This window comes from Primulina tabacum, chromosome 8 (genome assembly GCF_025594145.1).
Source record: "Primulina tabacum isolate GXHZ01 chromosome 8, ASM2559414v2, whole genome shotgun sequence".
Classification (NCBI taxonomy): domain Eukaryota; kingdom Viridiplantae; phylum Streptophyta; class Magnoliopsida; order Lamiales; family Gesneriaceae; genus Primulina; species Primulina tabacum.
Genome location: NC_134557.1, coordinates 19,916,747 through 19,933,773, shown reverse-complemented (window position 1 = coordinate 19,933,773; position 17,027 = coordinate 19,916,747). Strand labels below are relative to the sequence as shown.

General features: G+C 36.2%; 1 protein-coding gene across 1 annotated transcript; it reads left to right on the top strand.

Annotated features, from left to right (window-relative positions):
* The first annotated feature begins 1,286 nt into the window (after positions 1-1,286).
* Positions 1,287-2,015, top strand: LOC142554840 (photosystem II reaction center W protein, chloroplastic-like). Its single transcript, XM_075665508.1, has 2 exons — positions 1,287-1,509; positions 1,599-2,015. The coding sequence occupies exons 1-2, from the start codon at positions 1,416-1,418 to the stop codon at positions 1,919-1,921; spliced, it is 417 nt and encodes a 138-aa protein (XP_075521623.1). The 5' UTR covers positions 1,287-1,415; the 3' UTR covers positions 1,922-2,015.
* The last annotated feature ends 15,012 nt before the right edge of the window (positions 2,016-17,027 follow it).

Here is a 17,027-nt window from a genome sequence, read left to right as displayed (position 1 = left end):
CTCTCAATTTTTTCCTCTTCTACGCAAAATCTCTTCCATATTTACTAGTGCAATTTGGAAGAGGATCAAACAATTCAGTCGTCGACCTGATTAGACGACACGAAAGGAGTCTCTTGAAGAAAGTTCGTAGGGATTCATCAAGAGCCAGATCTGTAATACCGGATCGATTGGTGTCCAGTGATTAATTCACCAAATGTATAACGATTCTAACATCCTATGTATGTTTTTGTTATAATCATACGAGCGCCCAAAGCAAAACACATCTTGAATGTCAAGATCTAAAATTTTTAAAACTTCCGCTGCGTTTGGGCGCGTAGAAAACCAGATCCAACAGTGTGCTGAGTGATAAATCATGGTCACAATTCAACCATGATGTATGGATGAGAGGTCATAATTTATCACTTATTACATGTATCATGTGTTAAGTGGATGAAGACAATCACCATGTGGATATCATCTACCATGCCCCAGTGATTTAGAAACAATCTCCTAGTAAAATGGGAAAAAAGAGCAAATGATCAATAAATATTCATCTCAATAGTTAAATGTGTGTTCATTATTTGTCAGACAGATTCTTTTCTGCGGTCTCTAAATAGCCCAAAAAATGTTTCTGCATTCTTAGACCCATATTTGTTTTTCGGATGAAACTCGATAAAAAACATTGAAAATTTGGAACAAATATATGATATCTTAGAACTAAATGTTTTATATCTTATATGATTTTTTTAGTACCAAACATGTATAACAAATTTTCAAATTAATCACGCTTCTTTTTTGGATGAAAATTCAGTGCAAAATATTGAAAAACTAGTATTAATATATGATATTTAAATAATAAATGTTTCAAATCTGACACTAATATATGATTTTTCAGTACTCAAACATGTATAACAAATTATATTTGAGCTAACAAATAAGTGTAATAAGTATTGATATTAATATAGTTGTTACAATTTTATACTCAAAATTTTATCTTTTATATCAGATTAAACCAATTATTATGTAATATCATATATATGTTTCTAGATTTTTAATATTTTGTAACGAATTTCATCCGATATAAAAAAATACATAGACATTTTTTGTACGTGAACAAGAGACTGCATAGAAAATTTCAATCTCAGTCTAATAATGACCTGAACACACGTTTAATTAAGACAACGGAGATTTAAAAACTAGTATCTCAAACGCATAGACCAGTTTGCCCTCAAACTCGTCGGGGACAAAATGTAATATGACATGCCACGTGGCCAAAAGTAGTTGAGTTTTAAGGATAAGGGGCTATCTATCGGATCCAAACTGTGTGGTTCACTGTAGTCTCTTTGACGCACAGATATTAAATATCCACTCACTATCGGTAACAAAACCTTCTTCATTTTTCCCAACACAAACTCGGACTCGGGCTTTGAAGGAAAATGGCTGCCATCTCTACTTTCGCCTCCACCTCGCCAATTGCACGCGCCGCCCCGGCACAGAGAAGGTTCGCCGTGCGGCCCTCCGCCGTCATCGGTAAATAAAACCCACGTCTTTATCTGTGTACAACTCATGTTCTTACTGCCGAATATTAATCCAAATGGGCATTTGATTTTGAACCTCAGGGCTACCATCGATGTCAAATATTAACACGGGGAAAGTGAGGTGTACCATGGAAGGAGGAAAGGGTACAGAGGAGAGTGAATCGAAGTTGGGTGTGGCGGCTTCTTCGTTTATGGCGTCGGCCTGTGCGGCAGCCATGTCTAGCCCCGCCGCGCTGGCGCTGGTGGACGATAGGTTGAGCACGGAAGGAACCGGGCTGCCATTCGGGCTGAGCAACAACCTCTTGGTGTGGATTCTTGCGGGTGTGTTCGCTCTGATTTGGGCACTTTACTTTGTGTACACCGCTTCCCTTGATGAGGATGAGGAGTCTGGCTTGTCCCTCTAATTCCAACCCATCATTTCTCTGGATTTTACTTTCTTCTTAGTTATTATATGATATTGTGTAAAACAGTGTTGATATTGTGATAATTTTGGCTTCACATCTGAGCATGCATATAAATACAACCGATGAATTTACTCGGAACAACACGAACAAAGAGTAATCAAAAACTCGAAATTTAAATTGGGACTCCAAGCAAATTTCTGATAACAACTCAAAAGAAAAACCCGACACTAATATAACACATAACCGAAAGATGAGTTGGATCACGAACACAAATATTCAGAATGGCAACTTAGAATCAATCAAGTCCTAAAATGCAGGAATATGACAAGTGATTAAATATTCTTCGTGGCATGTACAATTTCAAAAGACGGCCAAAAAAATTAGTCGACGTGAAAATCTTGGTAAACCACTCGGAAACAGGACTCCGACACTGTGAAGCCATAATCGATATTATGTAGAAACAACCGAAGTGAAGTGGAAAACGAAGAAAAATATACAAAATATAGTTTAGAATTCAACAGCGTTAATCCGCGAAACTCGGATACGACAACTTCATTAATCAACGGTAGAGAGAAATTGTGACGTTCGAACACCCGAATACACTAACCACATGCATGCATGAAAATTTATTTGAAATTTATCTAAATGAGTTGTCCAGAAGCATTTTTAAGTATCTGCATGATTTAATGATTATTTAATCAAACGTTATGAACGTGAACTAATGTGAACTTCCTGTAGTCGAATACGTGATGCACGGCAGAAGAAGAGAGAACCGAGGACGATTTTGATAAAGTTTCTACTTTTAGAAATTTATAAATAGAAACTCTATATTTAGTAAGTTCAAAATAGGAAAGCGGCAAATCTATTTATAGTAAGGGACGAACTTAATCGGTAGCGAACTTTTGCTGAGAAAATTAGTAGTTTCGGACGTACGATATTAGAAACGAGCAGCACCAAATATTTTAAATATTGTTGGGAATTTTAATGGACAAATTAAGTATTTAATTAATTCTTTATTGGACATAGATTAACAAGGACTTAATTAATTAATTATGGATCATTAGGTAAACTTAAGCCCACTTAACAACTTAATGGTTTAATTGAATAAAACCCCACCCTACCACCCCAAGAAACTTACGTCTCCCACACTCTTCAGCAGGACACACACACACACACACACTAGGACTCTAGGGGCCGAACCATAGAGGGAGGAAGGAAGGAGAAGATTTGAGTTTCGTTCGTCTCTCGTCGCGCCGTCTCTCGTATCTCGTAAGAATAAAGGAACAAGGCATGTTTTCAAACCCTTTTTCATGCACCATTCAATCCATAATATTGCATGTATGCTGATGTTGTGTGAAAGTTGTGAGGAGGATGGTTTTCAATTCCATATTTGTGCATCTCATGTTTTTGCAAAGTATCCTTAACGTTTTGTGAATCGTTGAAAAAGGGATGCAAACCAAGGTATTCAAGGGCTGGTCTAGATGTTTAAAAAGAGGATTTAAGGGACAAAAGATGAATCAATGAGCCCCATAGGGCTGACCAGCCCTGCAAGCAAATGCGTGCAGGCCATGAGATCAAAGGAGGGCGCGGCTTTGGTGCTATGGGCCATGGGGGCTGCATGGGACCCTAGTCATGGTCTGGAGGGTTTGTTTAGGGTCCTAGGTAGGCCTTGGTTGGGTTTGGATATGTGCTGGACGAGCTGCTGAAGCACAGCAGCCATGACTCCTTAGGGCGTGCATGTTGGCTTGTTTTGGAGTCGTGTGGTTCCTTGGGCATGGGGAAGGTGGAAAGGGCTGGTCCAGGGGCTATGGACCTGCCTTAGGGTCCTGGTGAGGGTCTAGTGTGAGCCAAAAGTCGAGTCAAGGGCAGCCACAGCCGCTGGAGTGTTTGGTCCTCGGCTGCTCCAGAAGAAGAATATGGCCCGCGGCTATTGTGGGGAGGTTGGAAACTTGAGCGTCTGGTTTTTGTCCGAAAGGGCCTGATCATGGTCTTTTTTAGTGTCTAAGGAAGAGGTCTATGGCCTGGTTCGAGGTCATTTCGAGCCGTGGTCTGTTTGGGTTTGTAATTTGCCCGAACGTGTCAAAAAAAAGCGAATTGAGCTTAGGTTAAATTTAATTAACGTTTCGATTTTGGCTTTGGCTTGGGAACTTCCAGCAGCTTAATTTTAATCTTAGGATGTTAAGAAAGGTCTGTTCTTGGGTTGGTTCGAGTCGGAAGGGTAGTTTGGTAATTTGTTTATCCAATAATGCGAAAACGGTAATAGAAGTGTCGTCTGGTAAGCGAATCGAGTCGTTTTTGAAACGTAGGTCCTAAGATTGAATTTCCAACAAGCTACTGGATATTTTTGGGCATTTTTAAAGTTTTAAAATCGAGTCGTCTCCTTGAGTCAAAGTTTAAGTTCATCCGGGTACGTATAGTGTTGAATCGTGGGCGGTTGGTTCGAGGAAAGTCGAGGGTGGTTTGCAACTTCCTAAAACAATTCCAAATCGTATAAAATGTTATTTTTAGAAGTTTTAAAGTGTATGCATGATTTATTTTAATTTTATAAGTTTTAACGTATTTGCATGTATTTGCTATTTTTAGCAATCTCGACGTATATAAATGATATAAAGCATCTTTTTGGAAATTTTAATGGAATATGAGAATTTATGAATGTTTTATGAAATGATAAAGTAAAAGAAAATATTTTTGAGGAAAGTGAATTGATCGCGACGAAAAAGTAGTAAATGATCTGTTCAAAACGAGAACGGTGAACTTGCAATGAAAAGGGAGTGAACCGTCGAAAACGTGGGCGAGAATCTCAATGATAATGGATCCGTTGAAGAAGTGACCGGTGAAGTTATTTTTTTATGATAGTCCGTGGGATCGTCGAAGAAGTGGACGTTGACCCGGCGGCCTAGTATTATGATTTATAGATTGATCAATCGAATAAATATTGTCACTTTCGAGGATCGGACTTCACCTAAAAATGATAATTTTAAATGAAAAATATTCATATTTAAGCACGGCTAAAAAAAGTTGCATATTTTGAAGGTTTCACGATTGCATAGAAAAATCTATTTTTAGTAATATTAATTTTTATGCATGTGAGTGTATATTTACGTACTTGTTATATTGGATTTGAACATGCTGAGTCATTAGACTCAATAGGTTTGAATGGTTGCAGGTAATGATGATGTTCACGGACTATCGAGTCATCCGTGAGGCGCAGTGCATACCCGAGGACCTGGAAATTCTGCATATGTTAAAAACTTTTGATGATTTTATGAATTATCATTTTTATTTATAGACTGTTAGGATGCTATAATTTATTGAGTTAAATTTTAGACTTTTATCACTTATTTTACTTATTTCGCATGAATGATTATGGATGATATGGAGTTTTGTTTATTTGACTATTTATGTTAGTTTATTCATTATGAATTAATTATGCATGATGTAAAAAAAATTAGTGCAAAATAAATGAATTTAGAAGTACGGTCATTTCAGAAATTATTTGTGGTTTCAATTTAATATAATTTTAGAAGAACAAAAATGCAGAGGCAAGGAAAAATTTGGGAGAAAAACGCTATCTTAAAGAAAAGGGCAATCCCGAGCTCCTTAAATCGTCAGTCACTGTATACCCGGTAATTGAACCATATGTAAGCGAGGAAAATTATTGTACATCATGACACACCGTCGTCAGGCTTGAAGAATTATGAGTTCGACTTTGAATCTGACAATAGTTTTTGAGATGGTTTTTTAATGGATGAAAATTAAGCTAAGAAGTATATAAAAATTCAAAACGAAAACAATGGAGGAAAAACCCGGCTTTGCAAAATTATATCTTTGCCATCTTAAATCTTGCTTGATAGATGTTTTCTTCCATTTTTTTATTTAACAATCATATTTTTATTGATTACCACTTCATTGATTTCTCAACTTTTCTCATTCATTCCGCAGGAATGGACAATAGGAAAAACACGAGGATTTGAGAATTTCAAAGGCTTAAGGAAAATGAAAATGAAAAACTTGTCTCACAGGAGTGTGATTGGCCAATTTCAAATAAAAGTTATCAATCCTAGTGGAACCTTTTTCTAGTGGCTAAGCACATACCCTTGCAACGCCACACACATCAGGAAGAATTGAAAAACATATACTAGGAATAGGAGTTGTATTTGTTGCACCTGTTTATCATGGTTTGGCTAGTGTCTTTCTGATTTGTAGACTTAGAAAAATGACTTGAAAGCCAAACTTTGTTTTGGAAAACAAGTTAATGTTATCACATTTTCTGTCTGCGATATACTTAGACTTGTTTGTACTTTTGGCATGTATTTACAGGAGAAACTCTGCCGAAATTTTCCTAAAAACTAAAATAGTCAAGTAGCCTATTTGCGATATTGCACTTAACCATACCAAAATACAATCAGTCACACATAACATAATTAAACAATATGTACAAATGTTCTACGGCTTGCATCACCAACGCTACCTTTTATCTTTAATTTGGATAATAACAACCCAATAAATCCACATATACATACAAAGATTCAGTAACAGAAAATTCCATGAGCAATTTTTTTTTTAATTTACTAGTAATCCACCATTATTTACAAGTAAGTTTTGTAGGGAATAGTTTACAAGCATATTCTTCACATTCTTACAAACTTCCCTCAACACATCATCAATTGCTTATAAAAAAACAAGACAAATTTTCATAACAAAAAAGTGGCTACACAGCCTACTTCATACATTATTGACCAAAGCAAAAAACATCTCGCATCTTCTACAATAAAAAATTCAAACCTCATGAATCATCAGACTCTTGTGTCCCACATTTAAACCACAACAAAATCGTGATGATATCTTCAAGCTAATAGAATATCATAAGTTGCAACTTACGACATGTAAACTACATTTCAAATGCTATAATGCATCTAATCCATCGTCACCTCAATCAAACACAATAAATTCAAGGATAAAACGCGCTAACAAAAGGATTTAAGGCTATGATTTGGACATTATATTATCTACGCATGAAAATGAATAAATGATCACATTTTAGATACTTTTTTATTTAAACAAAAATGTTCTTATGTCTACTGTTTGTGATATTGATATAGTTTCATATATAAAACAAAATCAAATAATAATTAAGTTAGGACTCATAAGTCACTTTGCACTTACACTTCATACTTCCAAGTTGGATAGTTGTGTTGGATCTAGGTTTTCTACACGCCCAAACGCAGCGGAAGTTTTAAAATTTTTATTTATTTTGACAATCAAAATATGTTTTGCTTTGGGCGCTCGTATGATTTTAACAAAAATTCATAGGGCGTTGGAAAATTATACCTTTGTGAATTAATCACGAGGCTCCAACTAATCCGGTATAAACAGATTAGCTCTTGATGAATCCTTACGAACATTCTTCAATCTCCTAATCCGGTCCACGACTGAAACATTTGTTCCTCTTCTAAATTGCACTAGAAATTTAGAAGAACTTTTACGTAGAGATGGAACACGAAGAAGAAATCGACTCAATACAATAAGCCGAATTTTTCTTGCAAGAATTGAGAGAAATTTCGAAAGCAGCCCCTTTTTGAATTGGGAAGAGCCAAAAAAATTTTTTTTTCAACTTTCGGATGCTTCCTTCTTGTTATTCTCGAAAATTGCATTCCTTTAGAATAAAATATTCTAATTATATATCTAATCCATTATTTACTTAATAAATCCAATTAATTAAGTAAATTTAAGATTCTATAATGCATGCCTTATCAAATGCAATCTCGATGCAAATATTAAGGAGGCTAGGTTTTTAGGTCTTCCATTTTATAAAACATCTATGGCCTAATTACCATAATAAAATAATTGGACCTATTTAATTAACATTAATGGGCTTGGTTAATTAATTGGACTAGCCCAACTAGTTTAATTAATTAATCAAAGTCCATTAAACTTTAATTATTTAGTATGTTGGACTTGTACTCCTACAAACCCATTTGAACATACTTACCACCAATTTTAATTTAATATTTAATAAACTCAACTTTTGAGATTAATAAATTAAATCCATTATAAATTCAACATTTGAATTTATTATATTAATTGTAAATTCAACTCCTTGAATTTTATCACCTCCAAAATTTAATATTTAATAAACCCAACTTTTGAGTTTAATAAATTAAACTATCAAATTTTATAAATTCAACTCCTTGAATTTATTCTCTCCAAATTTCATAAATTCAACATCTTGAATTTACTATCTCATAAATTCAACTCCTTGAATTTATTTTCTCAAAATTTAATTATCATAAATTCAACTCTTTGAATTTACTATATCATAATATAAATTCAACTCCTTGAATTTATTCTCTCAACGGGAACAAATGATCCAGTGCTTGTGTGACCCTCAATGGTTCAGGGATACAGCTAGCCGTGAGTTCACAACTCTTTGTGATTCAGAATAATATTTATTCTTATTCGGGCTTACCCTAGTTAACGCCATTCTTTTCATCAACACCTTGATCAAGAATGTCAGAACTCATTTCTGATTGCACCCATCGGATCATGGTAAGAGCGTCTAGTAGCATTGCCCCATGATCCCCTAGGTATCACTGATAGTGCCTGCAAGAACAAGCCGATTATGATTAGCGTACAGTACGGTCCCTTCATCTCATATATCCCGATCGAATCTGCAACCATTGGTTCATCGAGGGTTGCATAATAATTCGATAACTATGTGATAACTTTAATAGTGGAGTCGCGTGTACTATTGGAGAACTCTTTCTCCAACGTACATCTCATACTCTGGCCAGAGATTCCATGCACTATTATTACATCATATCACATAGGATATCCACACCCGCAGGTGAGCGGTGAATCCCCGACTACAATGCACTGGCTCCTATATGTGTCGCAGCTGTACCCAACCTCGCCACCTGATGACTCTCCTGGAGCCGGTAAACGAGTCAAAGCACAACCCTAGCATATAGAGCCTCAGTGTTGTCCCGGGTCGTAAGGACTAATGGTTTACAATCATAACCACAGACTTATCCTCTCGATGAATGATAACCACTTGGAAAGTCCGAGGGATGGTTGTTCGGTATAATCATCATATGACTACCCATCTGCATGTTTGGACATCTCTATGCCCTTACCAAGAAACGCAGTACACAACATCACAGAAGCTAGTCTCAAGCTCAAGCGACCTTTATCCATGTTTTAGGCGGTTGAATCGACTAGGAACGAATTTAGAATATGCAGTGTTTACAAATGAGTTTCAACATCGAATTACGATTCATTTGTATTAAAGCATAATCAAGGACTTTATCTATGCTGTTTGCATGGGTATACAGATAAAGTATAACAAGACCATAAATAGTTAAATTATATTAAAATAAAGATTGTTTATTTCACTTGAGTAAATAAATTCCCTAGCCAACCGTTGGCTTGCAGGGCATCTACTCTAACAATCTCCCACTTGCCCTAGAGCTAACTACCCTTAACTTTAATCTCATTGCTTCGCGATGCTTATGAAACAATGGTCCTGGCAAGGGCTATATAAGTGGATCAGCAACATTATCTGCAGAGGGGACTCTTTCAACTGATATGTCTCCTCTTCCCATAATCTCCCGTATGATGTGGAACTTCCTCGGTACATGTTTGGATCGCTGATAAGACATTGGTTCCTTTGCTGCGCAATGGCACCAGTGTTGTCGCAGTACGACGGGACTGAATCAACTCCATTAGGAATAACGCCCAACTCTTGGACAAAATTCCTCATCCAAACTGCCTCTTTGGCTGCATCAGATGCAACAATGTATTCAGCTTCAATGGTGGAATCCGCAACGGTGTCTTTCTTGGAACCTTTCCAAGAGACAGCCGCACCATTAAGCATGAATACAAAGCCAGAGGTCGATTTTGAATCATCTACGTAACATTGGAAGCTAGAATCAGTGTAGCCTTCCAATTTCAATTCTCCACCCCCTAGACCATGAACAAGTTCTTAGTCCTTCTCAAGTACTTAAGAATATCTTTCACGGTCTTCCAATACATTGGACGAGGGTTTGCCTGTTATCTGCTTGTAACACTCAGAGCGTAAGCAACATCAGGACGTGTCTATATCACACCACACACGATACTACCAATGGCTGATGCATATGGAATACGTGTCATCATCTCTATCTCTTCATCAGTTTTGGGACACAAAGCTTTAGATAGAGTAACACCATGACATATTGGTAAGTATCCTCTCTTGGACTCTTCCATAGAGAATCGTTTCAAAATGGTATCGATATAAGTGGCTTGGGTGAGTCCTAGCATCCTCTTTGATCTATCTCTATAGATTTGTATTCCCAATACGTAGGATGCTTCACCCATGTCTTTCATGGAGAATTTACTGGCTAACCATACTTTAGTTGATTGCAATAATCCTACATAATTCCCAATGAGCAGGATATCATCAACATAAAGTACTAGGAATGTCACTACACTCCCACTAACTTTCTTGTACACACATGGTCCCTCAGGATTCTTAGCAAAACCAAACTCTTTGATAGTGCTATCAAATCTGAGGTTCCAACTCCTTGATGCCTGCTTGAGACCATATGTAACATCCCAGATTCGACGACTGTCCTCATTGTACCAAGACGAGTCTTTCCAGCGTGCTTATGTCCTCACTCACACGCACCCTGGGAAACTTCCCAGGAGGTCACCCATCCCAAAATTGTCCCAAGTCAAGCACGCTTAACTTTGGAGTTCTTATGTGATGAGCTACCGAAAAGAAGATGCACCTTCATGATATGAGTAGTAACAATCAAATCTTTTAAGCCATCTTCAACTGTACAGTCCATTACATTGAACAGTCTCGGAATCCCTCTCATTCCGGTGTGGGATCGGTTCATTCATGTTCCCTCCACCTAGAAGCCTGCCAGGAGCCGCTCATTGTCCGTGCAACTGATGGCACCGGCGATCACCCCCCGCCCTCTTCGGCCCCGGGCCTCACATGCCCACCAGCTTCCGCTTGGTTCGTCCCCGAACCACACCGTACTAAGAGAGGTCGGCTCTGATACCAACTGTAACGTACCGTACTTTTACTACTTCAAAATTTGCGGAAAAATTAAAAATTTTCTTAAACATAAAATTTCATACGGTCGTCACTTGTCATTTAACTTAATAATATTAAAATCAACATTCCCAACTAATATTTTCCAACAAAGTACTTGTTTCAAATCATCTCACATCCAACATAAAAACATAATATTTTAAAGTTTTCATAAAACATAAACATAGTGGTCCTCGGGTTTAGCCTTCCACTCAGTCCAAGCCTGCCCCTTGGTCGCCACCTCCTGTCTCCTTCTCAATGTACTCACCTGCATCGATCAAGTCTAGTGAGTCTAAAGACTCAACATGTATAAACTGGGAATAACGAGTATTACATAATAAAACCACATACAACTTCAAAATATAACATATATACTTGAAACTTAAACTTTCATAATAACTTTGAACTCTCATAAACTTCTTTGAACTTGAACATACATACTTTGAAACTTGAACTTGCATAATAACTTGAACTTTCATAAACTTGAGCTTTGCATAAACTTTGAACATACATGCATACATAATATGACGTGCCATCACATAAACTTTTCTTTAAACATGCTTTCATACTTCAACATACTTAACTTCATCATTTTGCGTAGATGATGTTTCAAAGCAAGTGACCCATAACATAATAAATGCCTGATCAGACAAACCACAGTACTGGGCTGACAGGGACGTATCCACTGCCACATACATGAGATCCCTGTTCATAATTTAACAGGCCATTTGATCCACGTTCATAATTTAACGCTTCACAACCACGATCTAACCCGTTCATAATTTAACGGGCGGATTGGTCCCCGTTCATAATTTAACGCTTTCCAATCTTAACTTCAAACCCGTTCATAATTTAACGGGGTGGAGAGGTCCTCGGCCACGTTCACCGACTTCCAAATCATTCACTTTTGGTCACAAGACATTTAGCATACCTCAAAAACTTCAAATATTTTCTTTGCACGTCATACATACTTACTTTGCATTGAGGGATTCGTTGGATGTCAATCGGGTCGTTGCTGCAACATACTAATATGAATACATAAACTTAACTTGTACAACTTAAACGTAAATGTCATGCTTAATCCCAAGCTAAATAAATTCTTAGAACATTCTATAATTTCCCATGACATAACCCTGTAAAACATCATATTAAACCATGGTATAAAACATCAAATCAAACCTTAAATAATAAAAGAATATACCTAAAATCTGAAGGTACACGGACCCCGTCCCTAGGTCCGTATCATGGTCCGTGTCCGTGCGCTTAAAAATTGTTGTGATGAAATAAGAAGGCACGGACACCGTACCTACCTCCGTGTCCGGGTCCGTGTCCGCTCTGTTCGACGAACTATTTTATGAAAATTTTGCGACATGTCTATTCTCCCAATTAACACATAAGGCATCAAGATTCATCACTATGAGACCATTCTAGAACACCATAACAATGAACTAAACTTTTATAATCACCCTACAATTCATACGACCCAAAATATTGTCATTTATATTAAAGTTTATTTCTTACGACATCTTAATAATTCAAGCTCTTAACGACATGAATCAAAACCTCAAAAATACTCTAAACATCATTACTAACTTTCTTATATGCAGCAACGATCACGCGTCGATCCCCAACAAAGCCTGCAACATAAAAACTTCAAGAACATATTAAAATTCATAACTTTCTTGAAACACGATTTGAGCAGTCATACTAAAAACTCCATAACTCACTCGTTTTTAATCCAAATAACTTGAATTTTATATCAAATCGAACGTATCAAAAAGATCTACGTTTTTGTAATTAAAAGTTTTCTCAAAACATGTACCGAAAAATCACAGTTTTCGAAAGAACAGCGAAACATGAGTTTTCGGATCTAAAAATAGCAGTCATACTAAAAACACCATAACTCACTAGTTTTTAATCCAAATAACTCGAATTTTATATCAAATCGAAGGCATCAAAAAGTTCTACGATTTTCATGTTGAAAGTTTTCTCAAAATCAATACCGAAAAATCGCAGTATTTTACAGAACAGCAAAAACGTGAATTTGGTGATCCAAAATTGTTTCAAACTTGATCTAGACGTGATTGCTCAAACTTCTACGCATCACACATATAATTTTGGCATAAATAACAACACAACGCATAATATGACAAGATCGATGCATCAAGAACAGAATATACGTGCCTTTTGATATTTAAAAATACCGAAACGACGATACCGAAGCGGAGATGATACGGGAGACGATCCGGGACGAACTTAGCTCAATTTCTTCAAAGAAAACTTACTAAATATATGCTGGAAATTTTTAGAGGAGATGTGCTCGTTGAATGAAAAAAAGAAGGAAGAAAATGAAATAAATAAATTGAGAGAGGAGTGTTTTAAAAACACAACCTTCTCTTTAGTCAAAAAGTTTAATAGCATGTTTTGTTTTGTGTTTTGTGTTGTGTGTGTGTACGTGTATATGTGTGTGTAAATGTGTGAGTGTGTGTGTGAGTCAAAGTGTGTGTGCTTGTGTGTTGATATATATATGTGTATATATATATATACCTACATATATATAAACAATTGTAACATATGTATTTAATATACTAAAAAAATCTATTTAAAAATATTTAACATACTAATTTAAAATAAATCTCATATTAACCCCATTATAAATTTTAAATTTAAATAAGATGCACAAATACTACAACTTTAAAATTTTAAAATCAATTAATCATTTAAATAATTAAGCTCTTAAATTACTAAAATTAATTAAATTATTTAAAATACTCCATCCTTATCTTAAATAAAATACTGCATTAAAATTTACTAAAAAAAAATCGTCCCTATCTCCTTTCCTCGATCTCGCCTCGAATAATCGCCTGGAACATAAAACTCTAGAAAACATTTTAACATACATTAAATAAACATAAATAATTTAAATAATAAATTTCATAAATTAAATATATGCATGGATTTTACGTATACTGATTTTGGACTTTACACCATATATTGATCTCTGAAGTTTGCATACCTTATGCTCACTTCCTATTGATGTATATCCCTCAGGTTGAGACATATCAATTTCCTCTTTGATACCTCCATTGAGGAATGCAGTCTTTACATCCATTTTTCATATCTCATAGTCATACTATGCTGCTATGGCTAGTAGTATTCTAGTGGACTTAAACATAGCAACTGGTGAAAAAATTTTCTCGTAGACAACTCTTTGCCTTTGAGTATAATCTTTTGCAACCAGCCTTGCTTTGAAGGTCACTATCTTCTCATTCGCCCAAAGCTTTCTTTTGTAGATCCATTTGCATCCTATGTGTACAATTCCCTCAGGTGGATCCACTAATGTCCAGACTTGGTTTGAATACATAGAGTCCATTTCTGACTGCATGGCTTCAAGCCATTTGGTTGAATCAGTATCAGATATTACTTCTTTAAAGTTCATTGGATCACTTCCAACACAAGACTCATCATGGCCTTGTTCATGAAGAAGCGTATATCTTGCAGGTGGTCTAATAACCCTATCAGACCTTCTAGAAGCTTGTACTTCAACTACTGGTTCTTGGGAAATGGGTTAAACTTCTATAGTTGAGGGAGTATCTTGAATTTTTTCAAGTTCTATCATATTTCCTTTTCTATATAATAGAAATTTCTCTTCCAAAAATGTGGCATTTTTGAAACAAACATTTTGCTTCATTGGGATGATATAAATAATATCCATCAGAATTCTTTGGATATCCTACAAAGTAGCACAAAGTGGATCTACTATCCAATTTGTCTCCCACTGTCTGCTTCACGTAAGCAAGACATCCCCACATTCTCATGTAAGAATATTTGGGAGTTTTTCCCATCCATATCTCATATGGTGTTTTATCCACTGCTTTAGTATGGATATTATTCAACAACATTGCCGCAGTTTCAAGCGCAAAGCCCTAAAACTGTGTAGGCAATTCAGTGAATCTCATCATGGATCGAACAATGTCCAACAAGGTTCGATTACGACGTTCAGAAACACCATTCAATTGTGGTGTTGCTGGTGGAGTCCACTGTGAGAGAATCTCATTCTCTTTTAGATAACCCAAAAATTCAGCACTCAAGTATTCTCCATCTCGATCAGATCGAAGTGTCTTAATACTCATTTCTAGCTGTTTTCCTACTTCAGATCTGAATTCTTTGAACCTTTCAAATGCTTCAGATTTGTGTTTCATAAACATACCCATACCTCGAATGGTCATCAGTAAAGGTAATGAAGTAGGATTGCCCATATTTTATGCTAACACTTAGCGGGCCACAAATGTCTGTGAGGATAAAATCCAATAGTCCATGCGCACGTTCCATGTTTCCATCGAATGGAGTCTTTGTCATTTTTTCTTTTAGACAGGATTTACAAGTAGGTAGAGAATTTATGTCTGACAAGTCAAACATGCCTTCTCCCACTAGTTTGTGCATCCTTCTTTGAGAAATGTGACCTAGTCTAGCGTGCCATATTTGTGTGGGATTTGGATCATCTAACTTTCTTTTGTTTGTTGTTGAAATCATGTTTACTTGGACATTCACTTATCATTTCCAGAACATTTCTGGCACATATAATTTCTTATGTCCGGACTTCATGCAGTGAAATAAATATGTTCTAACTTATCGGGCTTTGTAGGCCTTTTAAGTGTCTTTCAGAGTTTGCCTCTTATTGGGATTGTTTTTCTCGTGAGGGGCAGAACATTTCTTTCCCTTACCTTGTATGTCATTTTTCGTCTGACGAAAGGCCCATTATAAGAACAACAATTTTTCTTATTTTATGGTGATCTCATAAGTTATAAGCATATTGACTAGCTCTTCAAGGCTATCAAATATCTTATTAAACTTGAAGTTCACCATAACCCCGTCAAATGAGGAAGAGAAAGACAACAAATTGATGTTATCAATTAACTCGTTAGAAATCACATATTCCAGGCCCACTAAATTTTCAATAAGCACAGTCATATGTACACCATGCTCATGGGCTAGAGCCCCATCTTGCATGTGTGTAGTCATGAGCTCCTCGAAAGTAGTGTACATTATCGTATGAGTTTCATGCACCATGCAATTCTTGCACGTGCATTCAAATGTCAGCAGCATTCAAAATTTCCTCAAACTGTCCCTACAGTTCATCTGACATAGAAGCGAGCATGTTACACTTTAGCTTGTATACTATGGTCCTACCATCTTGCATGCTTTGTCAGTTCAGCAGGACTGACATTAGTGTGTATGCCATTTTCTCCGAATTTAGAACAATTTTCCCAACCAGTCTTGAAAATTAGATTCGGTTAGCTTGTTAATAATAAAAATGGATTACGTGACGAAATCGAAAATACACTGATACGGAAACAGAATAATGGTTGCTGATTATTTTAAAATAATTTTAAGATATAAAATATGGATTTTATTTTATAAATCTCCCTCCCACTATTTTGACATTTCCACCACCCTCTGATGAAAAAGGAAAATCGTATTTTCTTAGTGGGCACGTAGAGTCCAATTAGCCAATTATAATCCCGAATAATATCAGCCAATTATAATTTCTAAAAGGTAGAATCCAATTGCATCCCTATGCAACCTCCGCGTGTTTTGCCTCACGTTTAATAAGGACCCAATAACATGACGCCGTTTATTTTCGCGTGTCAAACCGACCCATCAATATTGAATTGTAATAGACGGTCGCCATGAGTTCCCCCAATAATATGAGCCGAAGTCATGGGAGTTCCACTCAATTCACATCATATGTCCGGTGGAAGTCACAGCTTTCCGGCGTCTAGGCCTCCTCAATAATATGAGTCAGACACTGTCCGCGGGTAGCGATCAACATGCAACCACGGTTGATGGAAGGCAAGGAAAAATTAAACTCTTTTAATTTTTTCTTTTTCCGGTTTGATATAAATTTTGAATTATATTCAAAATGAGGGATTTTAATTTTAAAATTATCTCATCATTTTAATTTTTAAAATCGCGTGCCACGAGTTTGTATGTTTGCCGGATTCATGCAACTATATTATCTAA

Coding starts and splice junctions, on each gene's coding strand:
- LOC142554840 (XM_075665508.1), top strand. CDS start 1,416: ATGGCTGCCATCTCTACTTTCGCCTCCACCTCGCCAATTGCACGCGCC. Junction 1,510..1,598: donor GCGGCCCTCCGCCGTCATCG/GTAAATAAAACC, acceptor TTTGAACCTCAG/GGCTACCATCGATGTCAAAT.